The sequence below is a fragment of the Monodon monoceros genome, unplaced genomic scaffold (genome assembly GCF_005190385.1).
Source record: "Monodon monoceros isolate NGI ecotype Baffin Bay Population unplaced genomic scaffold, NGI_Narwhal_1 Super_Scaffold_10, whole genome shotgun sequence".
Classification (NCBI taxonomy): Eukaryota; Metazoa; Chordata; class Mammalia; order Artiodactyla; family Monodontidae; genus Monodon; species Monodon monoceros.
In genome coordinates this window covers 7,265,834-7,291,108 of record NW_021703766.1, presented here as the reverse complement: position 1 = coordinate 7,291,108, position 25,275 = coordinate 7,265,834, and the positions used below count along the sequence as shown (strand labels likewise).

Here is a 25,275-nt window from a genome sequence, read left to right as displayed (position 1 = left end):
ATCTGTTCTCCAGGAAAAATGATAAAATAAGAGTTAATGCTTTCTAAAAGATATTTTTTTAAAGTCTAATTTCAGAAAGCACCGGAATTAGTTAAGTGAGTGTTTCTCTACTTCAAACTGCACCATATTCAGTAGAGGTAGCAGACATAGCAGGGGACTCCCTACCCTACCCACTTTTACTTATCACAGCTGCAAAGTCACCAAATCTAAACAGGTGCTTTTGAGTGACAAGTGCTCCCAGAGTATAGACCATGCCCCACTGCTACTGAGAGCAACCCACATAATTTCTTAAGGAATGGGCCCAGGTGCAGCTTTCCCTGAACTAATATTTACCAGCACTTACTTGCTGCTGAGCACTCTGTCAGATCACTTGAATTTCAGAGGAAAAAAAATTAGTCCATGAACTTCAACGAACACACAGGCTAGTGAGGGAAGGGACATTCCCCTAAATGCACATAGTAAATGTCCAATAAATGTTTACTGAACGTTGAATATAGGATTACCATGGGTTTGAGAATTGATTCAGACATCGACATAGTTATTTTTTTAAAAAGGTGGGAAATGAGGGTCACTTTAAATCAACCAAACAAGTGCAGAAGCCTGTGTGGATAGAAAAGGAGACACAAGGGGTGTCACAACAGAATTCCTTTGCCAGCGCAAACTTCTTTTACGCATTTACGTCTTCAAATGAAGGCTTCCAGAACTCGGATTTACTGAAGACTCTTCATAAACCACTTACTGTGAAACGCCAAGCTCAGTAATCTTGAAACCCAATAAACGAGATTTGAATGTCACTTTCCTTGAAAAGCGTACTGAGGGTGATCTCACTGGATTCTCGCAACGCAAGACGGATTGGTGGGAACTTTCTCTGAAGCTGAGATGCGCCCTAACAGGCTCCCACCTACCACAAGCAAATCCTAAACGCCTGGATACCCAGTAACAGTAATCATCACACAACGTACTGAGCGCTCACCGCGTCAGACACGGTGCTCAGGGCTTCCCTTCTCACAACCGAGGCGCTGGGTTATACCCACTTCACAGGCGAGGAGGCTGACGCTCGGGGTGAGGAGGAGCTCGCCCAAGGTCACAGGCTCGAGAGCGGCGGCGGGGCCGATTCCCGCAGGCAGTGAAGGTCTACACCGAAGCCGGCTCTCAACTACCAGCGCGCGTCCCAGAGAATGCCCGAGGGCGGGGAGCTCAGGGCGACTCCAACGCCCCGGCAACACCCAGCGCAGTGGTCCCAACCCCCCAAGCGGGCGCGAAGTCCCGGCAGGATGGCACACAGCGGGGCGCGCGAGTTTGGGACCTGAGGGGGGACAGGTGAGTGTCCCGCGGCCTCCCCTCACACCTCGGCCACGAAGAGAGCGCTCCTCGGAACGGCCCGGACCCCCGAGACTCACCCGACTGGCGGCCACACCCGGAGAGCGGAAGCGGTATTCACCGGCGAAGACTCTACACCCAAAAGCCGGCGGCCAGGGCGCCGGAACCCGAACAGCTCCGGGTGGCGAAGGTTCCGCGCCCTCCACGCCTGACCCCGCGCGGCCAGCCCCCACCGCTCGCCGCCCGATGCGCATGCGCCATCCGGCCTGGACAGGCCCATTTTCTGGCGCTGTAGGGGGAGAGCGAGCGAGTCCGCGAAGGCGCGGTAGAGCCTGAACTTTAAGTCGAACCGACGAGCCAGACTTCGTGGCTGAGATTAAAGCATTCAAACAATATTCTCTGCTAAGAAGAGTGAGGCGGGGACTCGGAGAGTTTCACTTCCGTCGCTCTCCCCACACGGTCCCCTGTGCCGAGGGTACAGTCCAAAGTTTTGGCTCCGCCGGGCGGGGCTCCAGGGCGGCGGGAACTGCAATTGGTGGCTTTGAAGGTGCAGCAGGCGGGAACAGCTGATGAGGAGAGAGCCGGCCGGCGATGTGGTACGGTAAGAGGACCCCTGGCGGCATGGCATCGGGCCCCCGAGCGTGGCGGAAGCCTTGAAGAAGCCACGTCCCACGCCTCTGAGGCGACTCTTTCGCGACTGCCGCAAGTCCCAAGGTGTGGGATTGGCCCTTGCTCTCGGGCCGGAGGCTGGGGACTACAGTTGAGGCTGAGGTGAGGAGGGCGATGACGCTGGGCCGTGACGTCACATCCGCCCGTGGTGGGGCGGGGCCTCACGTAGGGCCTGCGTCACGCTGGAGCCGCGCCGAGCTGTCACCGGCTAAACTATCCCAGCCCTGGGTTGCTGCTTTCCCCAGAGTTGAGTGTTCTTGTTTTTGGTTAACCTTGGCGTCCGTCCTTTTTAGTCTTTGCAGCCTCTCGCATTACTCCTGCTGCTCCTTGTGGCAGCTCTTAGGCTGTGCAGATTTCCAGGAAAGTTACTTAAAAGGGACCTTTTTTGTCATGCGTTCATTCAGCTGTTATATCTCGAGCACCAAGCCAAGCACTGTGCTAAGCGCTCAGATGTAGAAAGAAGTTAGCTAATCACAGGGAATCAGAAGAGTTTATTCAAGGGTTTTCCAACTTTATTGATGAGATTCTGTGGACTCTTTCTACCAGAATTCTTTAGAATGGCATTCCCAAAGTTTAGCGGGAATTAAGACTCTTAGTCTTAAAATGCAAAAATCTCAAGCCCTTCTCGGTCCCCCACCCCACCCCCAGTTTAAATCGTTGGAGCCCAGGAATCTGCATTTTAACAACCGCCATCTCCAGTGTTTTTGATGGGAGACGTTGGCTTGATATTGTCACCGACTGTTGGACCCTAATCCTTCCCAGGTTGTTTACCTCCTCAGACACGGCTGCTTCAGGAGAGTCTCTAAGACTTCATTCCACAAGTATTTCCACTAGACAGTTCTTGGGCTGACACTGTTCTAGATTCTAGGAATGCAGCTATGAATAAGACAAACATAGTTCCTGCCCTAGTGAAGTTTAATCAAATATTTAATGCAATAAAGCAATAAGCAAGATAATTTCAGATAGTTCTGTAAAGACAAGGTGGGGAAATAACTAGATTGGGTGGTCAGGGTAAGTCTCTCTGTGAAGAAGCATGGCTGAGACCTGAATTACAAGAGTCATGTGAATATGTGCAGAAGAACCTTCTAAGCAGGGGTCACCGCAGATGCAATGGCCCTTAGCTGAAGGGATCCTCTTGTAATAGAGAAACTAGAAGGGCAGTGTAGCTGGAGCTCAGAAAGCCAAGGAGAGAGTGGTAGATGACAGGAAGGCAGGAACCAGACAACGCAGGGCCTTGTGGACCATGGTGAGGATTTCAGTCCTGACATTAAGGCAGGTGGGTCCTGCATATGGACAAGGAAATGAGTCAGGCTCAATTTTCATGATCCTCATGCTGCTCCCACATTCTTAATTCAATTATTTTTCTCTCTAAAGAACTAATCATTCCTCTTTATTTTTAACTATTGTTTTTAGTATCTTTTCAAAGTATTGGGTTGGCCAAAAAGTTCGTGCGAGTTTTGCCATAAGATGTTACAGAAAAACCCGCACGAACTTTTTGGGCAACGCAATATATTCAACTAACCATATATTTTCAGAAGTGGGTGATGGTAATAAAATGTATGCCGTGTTCAACACTTAAATGGTAGAAATACGTCGCAGCCAGGATTCTTTTAGGGGAATCTCCTCTATTTGCCCTTGGAAATCCCATAGTCGTGGTGGAAGCAGGTGAGATTGACAGACTTCTGCCTCTAGTCATAAACGCAGCCCTTCATGATCTCTGACCTCACCTCCTCCTCTGTGCCTTTTCACTCACCACTCTGACCTCTCTGGAGGCCTCCTTCTCCCTGTCCCTTGAAGACCCCGAGGCTTTTGCACTTGCTGTTCCATCTGCCTGGAAAGCTTCTCCACCAGCTAGCCCCATGGCTCACTCTCCCTCCCCCAAGGATTGGCTCAAATGTCACCTTCTCTCTGAGGCCTGCTCTCCATCCCCACCACCCATTGCCAGCCTGCTCCACTTTCACTGCTTCCTAACACCGCTCCGTTTTCTCCTCAGCACTTATCACTTTTAACATTTTTTGTGATTTTCCTGTTGCCTGTCTCTCCCAACTAGAAAGGACGCTCCATATTGGCAGGGATTTTTGTCTTTTTGGTTAAAGCTGTATCTATCCCCAGTGCCTAGAAAAGTGCCTGGCACACACAGGTGCTCAATAATTTGATACATGAATCAGTAAATGAGTGAATGATTCACATGTCATTGCCATCAAAAGATCAAAACACTCTAGCCAGGAAAGGAGGGAGAGCACTAATTTTTAAAAACTCTAAAACATATTTAAATGTACACTTAAGGAGAAAATAGTTTAATCCTCCTGTTGGAACACTGTTCGCAGAGCGCCTGAAAAATGGTAAACATTTGGGTACTTGACCTACAAATCAAAATTCTGGCTAAAAATATCATGCTGAAAATTCACTAAGTTACACTTTTGTGTTTGGTTAATACTTTATCGTGCTGTTCTTGGTTTTGTCTTTACGAAAGTGCCAAAGAGATGGATGAAACTGTTTCCGAGTTTTTCAGGAGGACCATCTTGAAAATCCCATTGACTGAAATGATGACAATACTAAAAACCTGGAATTTTTTGTCTGAAAATCAACTGCAGACTGTAAACTTCCGGCAAAGAAAGGAATCTCTTGTTCAGGACTTGGTTCTGCTTTGTGAGGTAACAGTGTTCAAAATGATTAACCTTGAACATGATGCTACCCTTTGGTTTTTTTCTTTCCTTTCTTTAGTCCGAAAGAGATGTAAGGTAGCTGCTAGGCTGTGAAGTTAGGAGGGCTACGTACCACGATAGCGGAAAATGAACTAATTTTTTTTTTAATTTACTTTTGTCTGCGTTGGGTCTTCGTTGCTGCGCGCGGGCTTTCTCTAGTTGCGGCGAGCGAGGGCTACTCTTCATTGCGGTGCACAGGCTTCTCAGTGCGGTGGCTTCTCTTGTTGCGGAGCACGGACTCTAGAACGCAGGCTCAGTGGTTGTGGCGCACGGGCTTAGTTGCTCCACGGCATGTGGGATCCTCCCGGACCAGGGCTCGAACCCGTGTCCCCTGCATTGGCAGGTGGATTCTTAACCACTGCGCCACCAGGAAAGCTCCTCCTCATTCATTTTTAAATAAATATACTTTATGACCCAGCAATTCCACTTTGAAATTTACATATATGGAAAACATAATTTTAAAAAGGAGGTATATGTAATATCATAATTGATAAACATTTATATACCTAGTTATAGATATGTAAATATCTATATATAAAGATGTTAACTAGCATTGTTTACACACAAAAAAATTGGAAACAACTATACTTAGGAGATTAGATAAATAATATGTCCACATAAAATATTCCTTAACCATTAAAAAGAATAAACTAGATCTTTCTGTGTAACACTGAAAGAAACTATATAATATGCAAACATATAAATGTGTGTGTATAGAGCAGTGGTTCTCAGCTGGGATGATTTTGTCTCCCAGAGGACACAATGTCTGGAGATGTTTTTGGGTGTCAAAACTGTGGGATTGGGGTGCTGCTGGCTTCCAGTGGGTAGAGGCCAGGAATGCTCCTTTACATCCTAGGACAGCTTCTACAACACAGATTTATCTGACTCAAAATGTCACTAGCACCTGGTTGAGAAAACCTGGGATAGAGGAAATCTAGACGGATACCATAGATTAAAAAAAAAAAAAAAAGTTAAAAGTGATAAATGAGGATTAGATCGGGGGAGAACAGTTGTGAGAACCTGTAATGAGACACGAATCAGAAGGTGTATGTGTTACTTAACAGAAGAGCATAGATGGGAGACAGGTTGTCAGTAAAGTACTGAGAGGGCCCTCATCTGCTCTAAGCAATCCTAAAATGTGCTGTAGATGGGGTAGAACCACACCTATCACCACGATTACTAAAAATGGTATATTCTCTTTCAGGAGAATCGTGCAAGTCTCAATGATGCAGCCCTTTTGGACATCATTTGTAAGTTTTGGTGATTTGTATTTACGCTTAGCCAGTCCAATTTCATCAGAGAGGCAGTTTTGTATATAACGGCTCAGATTCTAGAGTCAAGTTGACCTGGTTTCATATTTCAGCTCTGTCACTTACCAGTCTTGTGTCCTTTGCCAAGTCACACGACCTTTTTTTAAGCCTCAGACTTTTCCTAAGTAAAATGGACATAATAACAGCTTCTACTTCACAGGATTGTTATGAGGGTTAAATAAGACAAGACTTGAAAAGCCCTTAGCACAGTAACTGGCATACAATAAGCACAGTTAGTGGTTGTTAGGCTTTGTATTATTATTAACAGAATTTGAAAGCAGATGTCTGCGAATGTGTTCTAATTACAGTGCAGCCTGTAAGGAACGTAAGGATTAACAGTGACCGTACTTGCACATAGAGTGGTCATGGGGGCACTAAGTGGGAGAGGCACACATGGCTCTGGGGTCTGCATGTGCAACTAGAAGGAAATTGGGCCCCCGGCTAAGATAGGAGACACTAGAGATGGACCAAGGTTGTCACAAATATCATGGATTAGTCTAGCATGTGTTCTATTTGAGGAAATATCTGCATTTGTATTTAAGTCCTTGCCATTTATCATGAACTTCTACACGGTGTTTAAAAGAATCATTAACGACAAAAAGTTTTTAATCTCCATTATTACGACAGCAACCTTATTCAAAGATCATTTAGCAGGCCATCTGAACTCTGAAACAGAGAACCAAGGAAGAAAATACCGGAAAGAAACAAAACCCTTTGGATGCTATCTTTCAGGGCAGGCATCACATTATACCTGATTACACCTGTTTTGGACAGAACTGGATAATCAAGAATTGTCAGGCCATCGCCATAAATGGGGTGGGATGGGGAGACAAGGATGCCAAGGCACCAAAAAAAGAAAAAACAAAAGACACAGGACAAGAAAAGTAATAAGACAAAGGCACAGCAGGTTGATGCCCTTGAGTATTGGGGCCAACAGCCCCTCTTATGGGGTGCAGAGCACCTTGGTCCTAGGTCCAAAGACACAGGGATGCAGACCGAGGTCAGCGCAGGGATAGAGTAAAGCCAGGATGACAATGTGTTGCGACTGAACTCAGTAACTTCCTAGGCCCATTTTTACTCCAAGATACTCTTAAGTTTGTAACTCCTAGAGGGTGTCTTCTATATCATACATTCATTCATCAAATATATGTTTAATGCCAGCCAGTGGCTAGATGCTGGGACTACAGCAGTGAACAAGACTCAGTCCAATATCCCACAGGTACAAGCAGTGTAAAAATGAACATCTAAATGTATGCTGTAATGTCAGGTAATGGTAAGTACTATGATGGAAACTAAAGCAGGGCGGGATGGGGGGTCGATTTTGGTAGGGTGTTCAGGGTAGGCCATTCTACACTGTGGCATTTTAGTAGAGACCAGAATGAGATGTGCAACGAGCTAGGAGAAGAGTGCTCCAGACTAAGGAAAGCCGATAGAAACACCAGTTCCAGGAGCACATCATCCCTGGCTTGCCGCATAGATGCAGCAGTCTGTGGGGTAGACCTGTGTGGACAGAATAAATGGTCTAAGAATAAATGCTAAATCTCTACTATGTTGAGTAATTCTTTATGACTTGTTTTATTTGTCTGGAGTAAATTTAATCCATTTAAAATTTATATTTTGAATAAAGATCTGTATAACTTAATTTGTAAATTACTGTTAATTTTCTCCACTTTCACATTATTAAAAATATGTATTTATAAGTTGAAAGTTCTCTGATATGATAGTTACTCGAAAGTTCTCTTGATATGATAGTAATAAGCTCTTCCTCCCTGTCTCAGATACTCAATTTCATCGGCATCAGAAAGTTTGGGATGTTTTTCAGATGAGTAAAGGACCAGGTAATGTTTTCCATTTTTAACTGAACACTTGTATTTGATGTTTTGGCAATTTAAAAATGAGTAGCAGTTTGTTCCTCTTAAGTCTCTTTTCTTTCCAAATGCGGTGATTATTACTCATGTATAGAAAAATGAGAAATATATCTGGTGACGCTCTGTCAGGGGTACCAGCAGCGTTTGTGTGATTTGATCATTACTGCTCTTTGAGGTTACACCAAATGCTTATCTTCAGGATCTTTGTAAATGTATTGAAGACACTGTAGCTCCCTTGATTCTTCTTGATTTTTCTTTTCATTTTGACAGGTGAAGACACTGACCTTTTTGATATGGAACAATTCAAAAGTTCATTCAAGAAAATTCTTAAGAGAGCATTAAAAAATGTAAGAATAAAATTTATCTGAATTTCCATAAAATTCAATTTCATGGCATCTGTGCACTTAAAATTCGCTACTACATTCTTTTTTTCAATTTGTAAGAATTTCAGTTAGTAATATTCCATACTGTTCTATTCCATATCAAAGACAAACTCTACTCGGTGTAAAAACTTTCCTCTCCCCTTACCTCTCAATTCAGGGGCACTGCTTCTTTCTCAAGAGCAGCACTGCCCGGTAGGACTGTACAACGATGGAACTGTTCTAGATCAGCACCGTCCAAGACCCAGCTAGTAGCCACATGTGGCTGGTGTGACTGAGAAACTAAAATGTTCGTCATGTTTAACTGTAATGAATTTTAGTTAAATGGCCCTAGGTGGCTCGTGGTCACAACGTTAGGGTAGCTCGAGAGCACAGAAGAGTCCTCAGCTGCCAGTCCGTTTCCACAGGTACCACCTCAACATCTTATCCTAGGTTGAGATGATTGCTTTTTTTTTTTTTTTTTATATTGGATATAGTTGATTAACAGTGATGTGTTACAGGCATACAGGAAAGTGATTCAGTTATACCCATACAAGTATCCATTCTTTTTCAAATTCTTTTCCCATTTAGGTTATTACAGAATGTTGAGCCAAGTTCCCTGTGATATGCAGTAGGTCCTGAGGTGGTCACTTTTTAACAGCCTCCCCTCCTTCATTCCCTTTCCACCTTACTCTGCCTTAGTCCTTGCATATAAAGACATGCCAAACCCTGTCCCATTCGCTGTGCACTGCCCGTCCTCTCTGGCATAGCGGTGTTCCCTCTTCTCTGATAAACTCCTTGACCTGCCTCTCCATCCCCTTACCTCATCCTGTCTCTAAATGGTCCTGCTTTCTACTTACCCACCTGTCACCGAACATATTCCCTCATCTCCTTTCTTATAATGACCCTCTGTGTGTGCTGTGAATCCATCTCCTATGTCCTCATCCAACATACCTGCTTTATTTTCCTCTGTTCTCTTGCATCCTTAATCTCTTGCCTCTTCTGATTCCTACTCTACTGCTTATAAGTGTGCTCAGGTCTCAGTAAAAGTACATCCTTTCCCCAGGCTCATCCTCAAGCTCTGTTCTTTCTGCCACAAGACTCTTGGAGGGAAATATTTCTTCTTGCTCCGGATGTGTCCCACACGTGGAAGCAATCTCACTGGCCCCTCCTCACCACCCCCTTCACTTTCCTCCAGCAGGAGCAGGGCCTTAGCCTGAGTGAGAGCAGCTGCCTGCAGGCAGCACCTACTCTGGTCTGTTCCTCCAGGACCGGCTCTGCCCCTGCAGGGAGACCACTCAGAGCGGTCCTGCCAGTTACCATGTAGGCTGCTCTGCCTGCTTCTGGATTTGGTATCAGGAGGGCCACTTGCCTGGAGCAAACTCCCCATTCCTTTAATCGCTGTATTTTTTAAAACATTTCAATAACCCTTAAGACAAGTCAACCCGGCCCCTATCCCCAATTACTCTCCTTTGTCAAAAATGTCCTGTTTCTCCAGATGAATCTTAGAAACATTTTCTCAGGTTTACAGAACAAAACAAAATCTTCAGCCATTTGAGTAGGGGTGCATTTATTTATTTTTTGACTGTGCCACATGGCTTATAGAATCTTAGCTGCCTGACCAGCGACTGAACCCAGGACCTCAGCAGTGAGAGCGCAGAGTCCTAACCACTGGACCACCAGGGAATTCCCTGCATTTAATTTATAAATTAATTCAAAGAAAATTGTGAACCAAGAGAAGGTATGTCTCCTTTTTTTTTTTAATTCTGTGAATAAGCAAGCACTTTTTTTTACCTTGCTCCTAAGTTCTTATTTTGGATTATATTATTTGAAAACTCTTCTTACCATGAAATTATGAACTTTGCAGACATTACAGGAGAGTCCTGTCTGGACTGTGGCTGTGGCACATGCACCTGCTTTTTTTTTTTAAACAAAGAGCCTCATTACCACATGACCCCTGGCCAGCCCTCCACAAGTGTTGTGGATATGTGGTTTGGACCCTTTTGGAAGCAGCCTTCTTGTGAAGCTGAACATGACTGGCTAACTCATCTTGAGAAACACTCGTATCTCTCTCTCTCTCTCTCTCTGGTCCAGTTCAGAGTTTATCTGCATCTTACCTCCCAGCACCTTCTCACTTGATGGTCTTTCCTGTCCCTGTTTTAGGCACCAGGAACTTCTGTTCTTTTAACCCCAGGCCACTGCCCTCACCAGGCATGGAGAAAAGAGTCTGAAACACTCACATTTCCTCCCACTTTGATGCCCATGTATTTCAGTTGTTAGATTTCTCTTTTCTTATCACTACCAAAAGCTTTTGCCTCCTGAATGAATTTCAGGCACATTAGCAGGGGAGGCTGGGGGGACAAAGGAGCTTTTTTACTGATCATATCTGTCCTGCTTGAAAGGCCAGCTAGAGAGTGACGTGCTTTGTATACTGCAGGTTTTAGATGAGGATAAGCAGGTAAAGGCCGTGTGTCTTCTCTGTCTCCCCGTCTCTCTACTCCGAGCTGGCCCACGTGTCCTCAGCCCTTTCCTCAGCTGACTGAGGACTCCCGGCTTATCTTCACCCTCCTCCACATAACTTAACTAGTGGCTGGATAACTCCACTTTCCCAAAGGCTGATGATGGTGACGTCATGACAAATAGCACCTCCTGGTGCCCAGGAGTGAAGAGTGACTCACCTGCTGCTCTAGGACAGGCACCTTAACCCTTTTGTGCCAAGGACCCTTTGGCTATTAGTGAAGCTTATGGACCACTTCTCAGAAGAGTGTATTTAAATGCTATAAAATAAAATCCATAGACTCACAGGGGAAACAAATGGTATTAAAAATACAGTTAAGGTATTAAAATGGCAAATTGTGATAAGTAATGCATGTGCTTCTTTATTAACACAATAAATAATCTCATGATGGGTCTAAAAGCAACTAGTTTCAAAGTACTAATAGGTGTAAATGATATTTTTGAGGCATGTGCAACAATTATAATATGATAAGAGTATTTGGGATTTCTATGGACAACAAAGTAACGGGTCTTAAAATTCCACTGTTTTGATGCCTACTTTCCAGTTGAAGGAGATGCTAAATTTCAGTTAGAAATTAGTACAAATAAAGATGAAATTTTTCCCCCATCAAGTCCACAGATGCCCTGAATTCTAACCATGGACTTCAGGTAAAGAACTCCTGCCCTGAACCAATGGGGGAGAGAAGCTGATATGAAAGGACACAGGGAGCCTAACTGCGGAGTGATGGGTGGAGAGTGAGTGAGTGAGTGTGTGTGTGTGTGCATGTGTGTGTGTGTGTGTGTGCGTGTGAGAGAGAGAGAGAGAGATATTAACTGCACATCATACCAGGTAAAACTCTTCAAAATACAAAGTTCTTGGAAAAACTTACAAAGAAGAGACAAACTAAAAACTGCTTCAATCGTAAGGTAGCACATTTTTTGTCCCTTTCTATGCCTGTATCATGTAGTATAATAATGATGGTCTGTGTTAAGTATGTTAATGTGTTAAATATGTGGTGATTCTTTGTATTGTAAGCTTCATTTGATTCTGACGCCAAACATACGTATGTTCAGTAGCTTGTGGGCCTTGGCCAGTTACTGACAGTTGATGGCTAGTGGAGGATACCCTGGCCAAGAGAACAGTCCCAGTTTCGCCAAACCATTTAGGACCCTTGGCCACACTCGTTTATGTCATCTTAAATTTTTTTCTTTTTAAATTTTTTGCCTGTTCCACATGGCATGTAGGATCTTAGTTCCCTGACCAGGGATCAAACCCGCGCCCCCCACATTGGAAGCACGGAGTTTTAACCACTGGACCACCAGGGAAGTCCCTTGGCTGCACTCGTTTAAGCTTGAGCAATATTAATCTGAGCTCTCCTCTGTGAAACGCTTTATCCCAGGTATTGCAGGAGGATATCCATTGAGGTAGTTTCTTGGGAAAATAATAAATATCTATATTTGGGCCGTGCCTCTACAAGTATCTGAGTATCTTCTTTACTTTAAGATTGTGAGATGGAGCATCGGCCAGCCGGGCCAGGATTACACTGACTCTGTGGACGCCCTTTCCTCTTAGCCTACTGATTTTTAACCTTTTTTTGGACTATAGACCCTAATGAACATTTTGATAAGTGGCACAGCACCTCTCTAGAAAAGCACACCTTTAGACATGTCCATCCAATGGTGCATCCAATTCAGGAGGTCACAGACCTCTTTAAGTCCCTTCATGAGCCCTCACTTAAGTTATCCTCATTCTAGACTAGAGACTACCTGACTCCGTTGAATGCTACCAATTTTCTCCTAGCGAAAATGTGCCCTCCGTACACTACACTCAATGTTGACTTTACACACTTATTTTCTTTTGTAATGTGATGCAAAGAGGCTATTCAGAATAAGATCCTGTCCTCTTCCATTCGAGCTGGCAGAGGTCCACTGCATGCCTGTTGGGGCCGAGGGTTGTGCTGTTCATCTAGGGGAAGGTCAGACTGCTCTGTACCCTCCATGCCCCTTGTCTTGGGTTCCTTGTCTGATACACTGAGGAAATTTGGGGAAGCAACCAGATAAAGAGTGGGCAGAGTCAAAATACAGTCGGCCCTCCATATACATGGGTTCAACATCCATGGATTCAACCAACCACAAATTGAAAATATTCGGGAAAAAAAATTCTAGAAAGTTCCAAAAAGCAAAACTTGAATTTGCTTTGGGTCAGCAACTGTTTACATAGCATTCATGTTGTACTTATGATTATTTACATAGCATTTACTTTCTATTAGGTATTATAAGTAACATGGAAATGATTTAAAGTATGTGGGAGAATCTCACAGGTTATTTGCAATTACTACACCATTTTATATGAGACTTGAGCATCCTCGGATTTTGGTATCCTGAGAGGGGTATCTGAGAGGGGTCCTGGAACCAATCATCCAGAATCCTTAGGGACAACTGTGACTGCCTTCTTTGCTAATGTCAGCAGCCATGTGATCACCAGGAATAAGATACAAGAGGGAGGAAATAAAGAGATGTGGGCAGGGGATTCCCTGGTGGTCCAGTGGTTAGAATTCCACGCTCTCACTGCCGAGGGCCCGGGTTCAATCCCTGGTCAGGGAACTAAGATCCCACAAGCTGCACAGCACAGCCAGGAAAAAAAAAAAAAAAACCAGGGATGTGGGCAAGCCAAGTGTGCCTGTCTCAAGTATCTCCAGGGTCTGAGCTGCAAGGGGGGCTAATAATCTAGGAGTGAGCTATTAATTCCATAGAAACTGGCAATCATATTTAAAAGTTTAGAAAGGTCTATATTTTATCCATGAAATGGAAACCATGTAGAATTTCTTATATTCTCGCTATGTAACTTTGCTTTGGGGTAATTTTTAGCACCTGAGCTAAATGCGTAAAAGCATTAGGATTAGTATTTTTTTAAGCCCATTGCTACATAGAAATCTTACTATTAAACTTTACAGTGCATGCTAGGTCTGTGTTCAATGCTAAAAATGCTTCCTTATAAGATATCTCATTTGTGAGGCTGCTTTGCTTCATAAACTCTTACAGTTTTTCAGGACAAAGCCCAAGAAATTATTGAAAATTTCTGATGTCATATCCTGCTTGTAGGATTTAAAATTTTTTCCTTCCAAAAGACTTTGCAAGGCACGAATGTATCTTTACAAAACGACCACAAAATACTTTCCCAAAACACTGTAATGAAGAGTAGGAGAGGGACTTCCCTGATGGTCCAGGGGTTAAAACTCCATGCTTCCACTGCAGGGGGCATGGCTTCAATCCCTGGCTGGGGAACTAAGATCCTGCATGCCTCACAGCATGGCCAAAAAATAAAAAAAGTAGGAGAAAAGACTGCCAGACCTCAGCCGGTGTGCAAGATTATAATAACATCCTTCACCCCTAAAAAGCACCTGTTGTTGGTGCCACATGAGACTTTAATTAGGAAACTTACATCTTTTTTTTTTTTTTAAATAAGGTGACAGTCAGCTTCAGAGATGCTGAGGAGAATGCAGTATGGATTCGAATTGCCTGGGGAACACAGTATAGAAAGCCAAACCAGTACAAACCTGCTTACGTGGTGTATTATTCCCAAACACCATATGCCTTCACTTCTTCCTCCCAACTGAAAAGCAATCTACCCCTTCTGGGTCAGGTATGGAACCAATTACTATAAGCTATAATGCTGTATTATCCTTATCTCAGGTCCGTGTAGGTTTAAACTGCTCAATATCATTTGATATAAAATGCGACCTGTAGGGGGACTTCCCTGGCGGTCCAGTGGTTAAGTCTCCGCGCTTCCACTGCATGGGGCACAGGTTCAGTCTGTGGTCAGGGAACTAAGATCCAGTATGCTGCACGGCGCAGCCAAAAAAGAAAATACCACCTGTAATTCTTTATCTCCTAAAATAAGAAGCAGAAAACGTTATTATTCTACAAGTGAGGACAGCATAAGCGTTGGTTTAGAACTCTTCATTACTGTCTTATAATTGAGAAGTAGTACACAATCAAGGTAAAAATCCAACCAACATAGAAGTCTCTGAACAGTCTTTTAAGACTCCATACCCTTCTGCGCAATCCCATTCACCCAAAATAACTGCTTTTAACAGTTCTGCTATTTCCTTTCAGAAGGTGTTTTATTACAAAAACCACACTGGTACATAGGGTCTGTAATTTGCTTTTTCTAACTTAACAGAACATTTCAATGAGGTTACATATGAATGTACCTCACTACTTTTTCATGACCTCATCGTTTACTTATTAATGAGCATTATTTTCATTTGTAACCATTTTCCCCACATTGCGTACACAAGAAGCGTGCTTTAACAGCAGATGGTCCTCTGGTCAGAGCCTGCTTCTGTTTATGGTTCTGCCTTTGGTGTCACAGGTTTCTTAGCATCTTCCCCCAAATAAGCCATCCCTAAATTAGCCTGGCAACTGCTGCTGCTTCCACCGTCTTAACATTCACAACTACAATGGTGCTTCAGTTGGTTCCAGAGCTGATTGTAGATAAGCAGCTCTGCCATCCTGGCTGCATCATCTCTAGTGCCAAGTAGAACACCAAGTCCTCCAGGCAGGCGGACTTGTCATTTAAATTCCTTTGGTGTCTACTGAAATGGCAGAAAGATTGCTACTGCTGCTCACTTCTATTTCTTTCTAACACTTAACTCTCCTTTACATTTGGAGTCTCTTCCTCCATAATAAATGGTGGTTTTCCATCCACTGACAGCCAGGTGAGTCCACCCTGTCCCACCTAGTTTAAACATCACCCCAAAAGCTAATGTTCTTTTCTAATGTGTATCTTAAGGCAAACTTATTTCTACCCTCTAGTTCCAGGTAAATACCTTATTCTATTAATTCTGTTTCAGTCTTCCAACTTGTTTCCCCAGACGATGGGAAGCTTTTATAAGTTGCATTTAATTTGCACTTTTTTCTTCAAAATTTGTCCTAGAGCGTACATACATATTTGCATTTTTGTATGGCAGTATCGTAGTATTAATGACTAGTAATCAAAAACGGTAACATTTGAGTATTCACTGTTTATTCTTAACTCTGAATTTCATTTATTATAATTCCTAACTTTAAACAGGATCACTTTGGGATTTCCCTGGCAGTCCAGTGGTTAAGAGTTGTGCTTCCACTGCAGGGGGCACGGATTTGATCCCTGGCTGGGGAACTAAGATCCCACATGCTGCTTGGTGCGGCCAAGAATTAAAAAATAAAAATTTTTTTAATAAAAAAAATAAACAGGATCACTTTTCTAAAAATGGTATTACAAAAGACCTTACATTTGTGAGAATCTTAATGCCATTAGCCCCTGTTTTTGTTTTTCAAGCTGAGTAACAGGCCATGAGATTTAATTGTTCTGGATTTTTTCCTGAACAAGTATTGTAAATACAGAGATAGACACAGTAATGCTAATAGTCTTGCTAATTTTCACTTCAAGGCACTGACAGTTGCTAGCAAACACCATCAGATTGTGAAAATGGACCTCAGAAGCCGGTATCTGGACTCTCTTAAGGCTATTGTTTTTAAACAGTATAATCAGGTGAGCCCATCAGTGACTCTATTTAAAGTGAAGTCTCCATTTTCTCTTTCACACATAATTTAGAAGCTGAGCAGGTGGGAAAGTCTACCTCCAGCAATAGGAGATCACGTCAGATATCCCTGAAGTGCAGAAAGTTTTCAGTTAATATGAAAGGAAACAATATAATTTCTCTCTCATCTTTTTATAGTTGCGTTGTATTTTATACTGCCCATTAGTCATTGGGGTCTATGTTATAGGTCCCCGTTTCCAAATCATCTATTCCAATCAGAATTTATTTTCTCTTCAGAGTAACTCGACACTGTCTTTTGAAGCTGATTATATTATTCTGTTCTGCAAGAGAGAAGCAGAATTTTTTGTCCCATCAGTCAAGCAGGTGATACAGGAGTTGGAAGTAAAGGAGAAGGCATTGGTTTATTAAGTCCCACAATTTATTTGTCAAAATTATTTGAACACATTGTTCCCCTTTGATGATAAGAACGGATCTGGCCTTGCTCCCAGGCTCAGGGGTGTTTTTTTCTGTTTTTTTTTTTCCTCTGCATGGCATCTGTGTGCTCAGATGTTCACATTCCTATAGGATTGTTAAGGCTCTGTGTATATCTTTGAGCCCTTAGGTATGTTATACTTATGTATTTTCATCTGTTCTAAGTAGACAGAAGTGATGGCTCTCTGCAAGCTACTCTTTAAGGAAAAAATCTAACGTTAAGAAGTTAGATAATGATTTTCTCCCACAGCAGCCCCTCCCTCTTACCTACCACCCTCCTACCAAATTGCTATCAATGGTTCTCCTATGACAGTTGCATTTCTAGGAAAATTCATATTGTCAAACACTTAATTATAAAAACAATGGCTTCAGTGGGGAAAGTAAGCGAAGGGGTCTGAGAGGTTCAGACTTACAATAGGAAAGTTATTTTTCGATAAGGAATCTCAGCAAATTTTTTACAGTTATAAAGACATATATATAAAGCTGAAACATCACATTGTAAATGCTGCCTCTGATTCCTCTAGCTTTTGCATTCACCAGCTATACTTCTTCCAGATCCATTTTTTACGTTAACAAGGTACAGAGCTCCTCAAATAAAGCAGCCATGTTGCTGGCATTCTCTGCCAACATCGCTCTAGGAGAAATGCTCAACTCAGTCTGCAAATGGCCTCAAATCTTTGTGTTGGGAAAAACTAAAGATAAGATTTGCCATATTTTTGTGCATTAAAAGCAATTAATATCTATACTTCAAGGTGATAAAATTAGGAAAACATTCACTTTTTTCTTTTTTCTTTTTCCTAGACCTTTGAAACTCACAACTCTACTACACCTCTACAAGAAAGAAGCCTTGGGCTAGATATAAATAGTATGTGTGTTTTAAGATAAAAACTGAAATTTGGAAGGACATTCCTTTTCAGATTTCTGTCACCCAGGAAAACATTTATGTACCAGGATGTGATTCAAAAGTATTTACTGTTTTCAGAAAATTGAAAATTACATTTCTGTTGAAGTGGGGAAGCTAAGCTACCATAATCTCTTTTAGAATTTACTAGACTGGCATCTAATAATAATCAGAACAAAAACAAAAATTAACTAACAGTTGTTGAGCATTTCTTCTGTGCCAGGCACCATACTAAGGTGTTTATATGAGTCATTTCCTATTTCTTCACAGCAGTCCCATGAACAAGCTCTTTTCATCAGGAAACTGGGTTTCAGAGAGGTTTAGTAACTTGTGAGGCAAAATCACATAGCTAGGAATCGGCAAAGCCAGGAGTGAAATCCGAATCTGAGTCTGGAGCCCAGGCTCTTAATGCTTCCTGAGTACTTTATTGCATCTCACAGGTATTGCATTATTTACAAATTGAAGGTCTGTGGCAACCCTGCGTTGAGCAAATCTCTCAGCGCCATTTTTCCAACAGCATTTGCTCATTTCACGTCTCTGTGTCACATTTCCATAATTCTCACAATATTTCAAACTTTTTCATTATTATTATATTTGTTACGGTGATCTGTGATCAGTGATCTTTGATGTTACTACTGCAAAAAGATTACAACTCCCTGAGGGCTCAGATGATGGTTAGCATTTTTTAGCAATAAAGTACTTTTTAAATAAGGTATGTACATTGTCCTTTTAGACATAATAGTGTTGCACACTTAATAGACTGCAGTACAATATAAACATAACTTTTATATGCACTGGGAAACCAAAAAATTCATGTGACTCACTTTATTGCAGTGGTATAGAACTGCACCCGCTTATCTCTGAGGTGTGCCTGTAATCAGAATTGTTACCCTGTTGCTACTCACAGGTGACATGAGTCCTTTCCTAGAAAACCCAGGAGAATATAGTATGAAACTACTAATGTAGATCAGAAAGTTCAGAAAAGTGATGGGGTACAATATAGATTTATAAAAATGAAAATGTTCCTCTCTCTTGGCAGTGATTTGGCAATAAAATGAAATGGTACAGCCATTATGAACTAAACATATTTATGACTTTCCAATGGCATAGGAACTGCTATTGATGTCATGTTAAGTAAAGAAAGCAGGATACAAAATTGTGTGTATTTTATAATCCCAGTTTAAAAAATACATATCTTTTTATTCACTGAAAAAAGGGTTAGACAAATAGATTAAAATGTTAACAGTACTTATCTCTGTGTGGTGGAATTATGGGTGATTTTTATTTTCTCTTACCAGCCTATACTTTCCAGCTTTTCAACAATAAGAAATTATTACAATCGAGAAGAAACAGTAAACATTATTTTTAAGTTATGCAAGCAAGTTGAAAGGTTAGGAATGAAAGGATGATACTTTATGGATGAAATATATATTATTATAATAATATTAAATATATAACAGCTGTTTCTCTTGAAATCTTCCATCTGTAGTGGATTCAAGGATCATTCATGAAAACAAAACAGAAAAAGAGAGGGTCCAGAGAGTGACTCAAGAAATTTTTGGAGACTATCCACAACCAAGACTAGAATTTGCACAATATAAGGTAGGACACTGCTATAAACTAACTACAACTTATCAAGATTTTTTAAAAAGAACTAAAACTAAGTGGAAAACAGATCTAAGAAACTGTCTCTTATTCATTTGTCACTTTAATGTTGTATAAGAAGTTTATGAGTTAAAATAGACTTCTTTATCATATTTAGTAAGTTCCTCTGTTGCAAAGGAGACCTTTGGAAATTTTGAATTTGCCTTTTCATTTCACCTTTCATATTAATTCAGTTATGTATAACCAGCTGTGATCTGTATTTTTGAGAAAAAAAAAAAGGTAGGTTATACCTTTCTAGCCCACCTACACCTAGAACAATGCTTGCACATGGTCAGTGCTCATAAATACTTATTAAATAAAAGAGTGAATAAATAAGTCATTACAAAGCCCAGTTGGCATCACGTGGAGAAAACCCAGCAGCCTGCAAACCTGGCTCATTACAGAAGCTTGCCCACCAGGAAAGCCAGGTGCGGGACAAGCCCATGGCCACCATTAGAAGAATTCAAGGCTTATATCATGATCACGCTAATCTAATACTCATGCTCATACTCGTAACACCCTCCTCCCCTCAGACCTTCCAATAAAATTCTTTCTGCTTAGAAGGAACCTTCTGCAGCTACGAACCACACTTTAAGTCTACCATTGATCTGCTCACTCAGGCCCACTGCCTGTTTGGTTTGATTTGTTTTTAGTGGGAAAAGTTGACTGACACCTTTCAAGTTATGCTCCCTGAATGGCAGGTTTCAACCCGTTTCTTTTAAACAGCTCACACTCTTAAGAAAGTCATTCTCAAAGTGTGGTCCCTGGACCAGCAGAATCAGCCTCAGCTGGGAATACGGGCAAGAAAGGCAGGTTCTTGGCCCCATTCTAGTCCTACTGGATTGCGGACTCTGGAGGTGGGTCCCAGACAGCTGTCTTCACAAGCCCTCTAGCCGATTCTGCACAGAGAACCACTGATCTAGGATACATAAGATTTAGTCCACAAAACTTCTCTTTATACGCATCTTAGAATGGGTCTATTCTATAAGTCAAGGCATACATTTTTTCATACCTGCTACTAATTTTTCCCTACGTTTTCTATTTTGAAAAATGTCAAACCTTCAGAAAACATGCAAGAATATTACAATGAGCATTCATTTCCCCTTTGTTTCAAAATTTACTAATGGTTAACATTTTGCCACATCTGCTTTCTTTTTCTTTATTCTGAACCATTTGAATTAACTGCAGACATTACTCACCCTCTAAATATTTCAGCATTCTGTCTCTAAATTTTAAGGATCATTTTAAGTTAAAAAAAATAAAATGAAGTTAGAATCTAAGAGCCAAGTACCTACTGAAGTAACAGTACTTATATATTTGATGATATGAAGGAACTGTTATTAATTTTTTTAGGTGTAGTAATGTTATGGGGGTGAAGTTTTGAAAAAGAGTCCTTTTTAGGACTCTTTTAGATACATTGAAATATTTGCAGGTGGGATACTATGGTGTCTTGGATTTGCTTGGAAATAATCCAGCGGGGGTGGGCAGTAGGGAACGGAAGGCAGGGTAATAGATGGAACAAGACAAGTCATTGTTTCAGCTGGGTGATATGCACATGGGGACTCATTACACTGTGCTCCTCGCTTTTGTATGTTTTCTAAATCTTCTATAATAAGAAGTTAAACTGCGGCAGTGACTCAAAACACAAGACATTTTTACATCGAAATGACAGATTACAAAAAACTGCTCATTTTCCATTAAGAATGCAAACCTAATGCTCAGGTAAAGGGCATCTGAGGGCGGAACTGACATGCAAGGTCTCCTGTGTGTCAGGCACTGTGCACGCTTGGCCTTTTGCATGCGATATTGTTGGATATACTGGTTGCCCTCAATATTTGCAATTAGCAAATTAAATGGTTCCCACCCCCATTAGTCCCTGTGTTTCTTGATAACAAGAATTAGTGAAATACATAATCCTATTTCTTTATATTTTGCCATTGCAACTGATATATTTAATCGTCACTTAAAAATATATCTGTTGACAGCTTGAAACAAAATTCAAAAGTGATCTAAATGGGGGCATCCTGGCTGAGAGAGAAGAACCCCTCCGGTGCCTAGTTAAGTTCTCTAGCCCCCATCTTCTGGAAGCACTGAAATCCTTAGCACCAGCCGGTAAGTAGTCAGGACACTTCATCAGCCAGAAGAATTAACAACATACTACATTCGACCCTCTCTTTGCTGACTAATTGCCCCGAGCTTTCTCATGGCTCTAGTCTGCTATCCCATCATGCCCTGTTTTGCATATTCTGCTTCACTTAATGGGGGTCCATGATCCACCCTCTAATCTCGGTCATTTTTAAACTGACTCAAATCGTTGTCCCTGTGATTATTTTCATTTTCTTTTCTTTTCTTTTTTTTTTTTTTTTTTAATTTCAGGTATTGCAGATGCACCACTTTCTCCATTGCTCACTTGCATACCCAATAAGGGAATGAATTATTTTAAAATTAGAGATAAATAAGATGTATGTGGTTTTGTAAGCACAGCATCCTTGACTGTATTGCATATGCATTTTATAATGACTAGCTGGATAGCTTCTATCTGCAAACTTGTTTTAGAGATTAATCCTTGATGTTGATGATTTAGAAATGTTCAGTATAATTCTTGGGACTGATTCTTTCCTCCTCCTGCAAAGCATAGCAGTTGTGGGACTTTAAGATGTGACAGGATGTCATTTCTCTCACTCCTGTCTCTCCTCAATCCTGGAGAGGTTTGGTTCCAGTTGCTGGTTTCCAGGGATTTTCTCTTAAGCCTTGGATCACAGAAAGAAGCAACAAGAAACTATACCCAGCCCGAAACTTTCCAGAAGAACCATAAAATTGGTCCATTCAAAAGGCAGAATTGGGCCCATTAAGTTATTATTGCAGGAGGTAGCCTATCAGTTGATTCAGCTATATAAAATAATGATTTCATTGTAAATATGGTACTTCTCGTCTATTTTATCATACATATGGCATTCGAACTGACAGATAATATACAGGTTTGTGAATAAAGATATTTAAAAATGGGTGTATTGGTCACTTGTGGTGAAAATCCTTCAGTGATCATCACTAAATTGCATGTCCTTTTACAATAACACTTTAAAATCTACTCCCTATCTTGATCCACAAAGGATTTGGGGTTATAACAACATATGTTACAATTATGATAAAATTAAAAGGTGAGGGGCTTCCCTGGCGGCGCAGTGGTTAAGAATCCAACTGCCAATTCAGGGGACACGGGTTCGAGCCCTGGTCCAGGAAGATCCCACATGCCGCGCAGCAACTAAGCCCGTGCGCCACAACTACTGAGCCTGCGCTCTAGAGCCCGCGAGCCACAGCGACTGAGTCCACGTGCTGCAACTACTGAAGCCACGTGCCTAGACCCTGTGCTCCGCAACAAGAGAAGCCACCACAATGAGAAGTCCGCGCAACACAACGAAGACCAAACACAGCCAAAAATAAATTAATTTTTAACAAAAAATTAAAAGGTGAGGAAATCTGGGCAAATGAAGGACAGAAAAAGAATAGCAGGACAAAATAAAACTAGAGGTAAGATTACCACGTAAGAACATACAAGTGCCTCCTCAACTGCTAGAATAAAAGGGAAAATTTGGATGGCGTTAGCCAGTGGCCAAAGCAGAGGAGAAAAACACCAATTTAAATGAGATATTTAAAAACTAGTATATCAGTTACTTCTGATGAAAATCAAAAAGAGGCTTAATATACAGATATAAACACAATCAGAAGGGGCTAAACAATGCTTTATACCAATATAATGTATTGGTATTGTGTATACCAATACCAATAGGTATTTTATGTGAAATATATTAGTTTAGATTTAATTAGCAAATGGCTTAGACACTTCAGTTATCTCAGAGTGAGGCACTGAGTCTGTAGGGGCTTAATAACGCTAATTTTTTTTGTAGACCACAGTCATGGTTTAGAGCATCTGTTCCTATGTGCACACATATGGTAGGCACTTCTACTCAGTGCCTGAATGCCCATATTAGGTCTGTACAGAGGCCCTGCAGGTTCCTGGGATGGTTTCCCATAGGCTCACAGCCCTTTCTGGTGCTTTGCAAGGATGTGCAATGAGAGCCTGAACAAGAAAGCCACTATTCATATTGGGTTGGCCAGAAAGTCCCTTTGCGTTTTTCTGTAACATCTTACAGAAAAACCCAAAGGGACTTTCTGGCCAACCCAGTATTACCCAGCCTAGAGTGGAATCACTTGAGCCTGCACCCTGCAGCCCTCCCAGACAGAGGCTTCTGTTTCAGGAAATGAGATACAGGGAGTGCTTACCTGGTATGTGCTTGACGGTCCAGAGACACATACGCCATTCAGATGCAGTCGTGGGATCAGATGGAGCAGTAAATGCAGATCCAAGGATCTCTAGGCCAAAGGAATTTTTTTTTTTATTTTTTTTTTAGGCCAAAGGAATTTAATGCACATTAGGTAGTGTCTCCAAAAATGAAAAAGAGCTCATGTTTACTGAGCACTTACTATGTGGCAGGCGCTGTGCCAAGTATTTTATACGCTTTGTCTTATTTTCATAATAATCCTATAAGGCAGGTGGCATTACTAGTCTCACTCTATTGATGTGAATACCAAAGCTTAGTACTAGCTAGTAAGTGACTGAGCCCACATTAACCCCAGGCAGTTGGCCTCCAGAGCCTGCCCTCTTGGACACTGTGCTGGAAGAAACAATAGCCCGTGGATGCTATCTCTCACACAGATGTGGAGGGTTTTGGGCCCACAGTACTTTTTAATTCAGAATTCGTTACTGTGAAGCAGAATAGTACCCTTCTCAAAGATGTCCACATCCTGATCCCTGGAATATGTAAATCTGTTACTTTACAAAACAAAAGGACTTTGCAGATGGGGAGGTTATCCCGGATGTCCTGGATGGACCCAGTGTGATCACAAGGGTCCTCAAAAGTGGAAGAGGAATAGAAGAGAGCAGAGGGAGACCTGACTACTGAAGAAATCAGAGTGATGTGAAGAAGCCTCAACTCACCATTCATTAATGACTTCGAGAAGCTGGAAAAGGCAAGTAAACAGATTCTTCCACAGAGCCTCGAAGAAATGCAGCCATGCCAACACCTTGATCTTCACCTAGTAGGCTCATTTCAGACTTCTGACCTCCAGAACTGTAAGATAACAAATCTGTGTTGTTTCAGGCCACCAGGTTTGTGGTAATTTGTTATTGCAGCAATAGAAAACAAATAGAGCTGCTAATATATAAAAGCTGGGAGTTTTCACATAAAAATCTTGAAAAATAAATCCGGCGATACCAAAGACGAGTAGTAGCCGCTGCCCCCTTTAAACAAAGGATGTAACTCCCATTCCGCTGCAGTCCTCACCCCTCCCTTTTGACTACACCTGGCCTCCTACACTCTTTTAAATGACCTATCTGGTGGTCCCTCTTCCGACTTAGGATTTGGAATCCTCCTCTGAGCTACACTGTCTCCCAAACAGTAATCAAATTTCAGCAGTTAAAATACAGGCAAGTAAATCTACCCTCCCTAAAATGATTAACTCTGTCAATTATAACAACTCTTTTGTTTGTATAATGTGACCTCGGGCTAGTTACTTCTCTTCAAATATGGGAAAACTTATAATACGTACCTGCTAGGTCTGTTTCGAGGACAAAATGAGATAATGAAAAGTGCATTCCCAGTGTCTAGTAAACAGAGATAGTTGTAATTCACATACTCTCGCCTCACCTCCTGTTGAACACTTGGGTTATTTCCAATCTTTGGGAAGTAAAGTTCCTGAACGCATTGCTTTTTCTTCTATCCAATTGTGGCCCGAGGTAAGATTTCTAGGAAGGCGAACAATGGATCAGCGGGACCAATACGTCCTACCTGTCCCCAGGAACCCCTGTGAAGTTTTGTAACCCGCCCGCCTCATCTGGTGGCGGGTCCTGGCAGACGCGCCCTCCGCTCCCCGCACGCGACGCCGCGGCCGCCCGGGCCCGCCGGATGCTAATGAGCCGAGAGGCCCC

At 42.0% G+C, this 25,275-nt stretch overlaps 2 protein-coding genes across 6 annotated transcripts in view; one reads left to right on the top strand and one right to left on the bottom strand.

Annotated features, from left to right (window-relative positions):
• The window catches only part of CMC2 (C-X9-C motif containing 2), a 38,036-nt gene extending 12,902 nt beyond the window's left edge, over nucleotides 1-25,134 (bottom strand). For 2 of the 4 annotated variants that reach the window (XM_029212957.1, XM_029212938.1), the window contains exons 1-3: nucleotides 24,897-25,134; nucleotides 24,286-24,418; nucleotides 23,571-23,660 (exon numbers count right to left, since the gene is read on the bottom strand). In XM_029212957.1, the coding sequence (XP_029068790.1) occupies nucleotides 23,571-23,660; nucleotides 24,286-24,292 (97 nt within the window). In that variant the 5' untranslated portion in view covers nucleotides 24,293-24,418; nucleotides 24,897-25,134. Of the gene's footprint in view, nucleotides 1-1,400; nucleotides 1,547-23,570; nucleotides 23,661-24,285; nucleotides 24,419-24,896 lie in introns of those variants that run through there. The other 2 variants (XM_029212947.1, XM_029212963.1) reach the window with 2 other exon arrangements.
• Nucleotides 1,849-22,295, top strand: CENPN (centromere protein N). Of its 2 annotated transcripts, XM_029212916.1 has the most exons (11): nucleotides 1,849-1,921; nucleotides 4,463-4,643; nucleotides 5,899-5,944; nucleotides 7,783-7,842; nucleotides 8,143-8,219; nucleotides 14,194-14,370; nucleotides 16,162-16,263; nucleotides 17,546-17,609; nucleotides 19,135-19,247; nucleotides 21,275-21,401; nucleotides 21,666-22,295. In XM_029212916.1, the coding sequence occupies exons 1-11, from the start codon at nucleotides 1,890-1,892 to the stop codon at nucleotides 21,746-21,748; spliced, it is 1,062 nt and encodes a 353-aa protein (XP_029068749.1). In that variant the 5' UTR covers nucleotides 1,849-1,889; the 3' UTR covers nucleotides 21,749-22,295. The 2 variants fall into 2 exon arrangements, with proteins under 2 accessions (XP_029068749.1, XP_029068757.1); XM_029212924.1 differs by lacking the exon at nucleotides 16,162-16,263 and having other exon boundaries at nucleotides 1,897-1,921.
• Nucleotides 25,135-25,275: the final 141 nt, after the last annotated feature.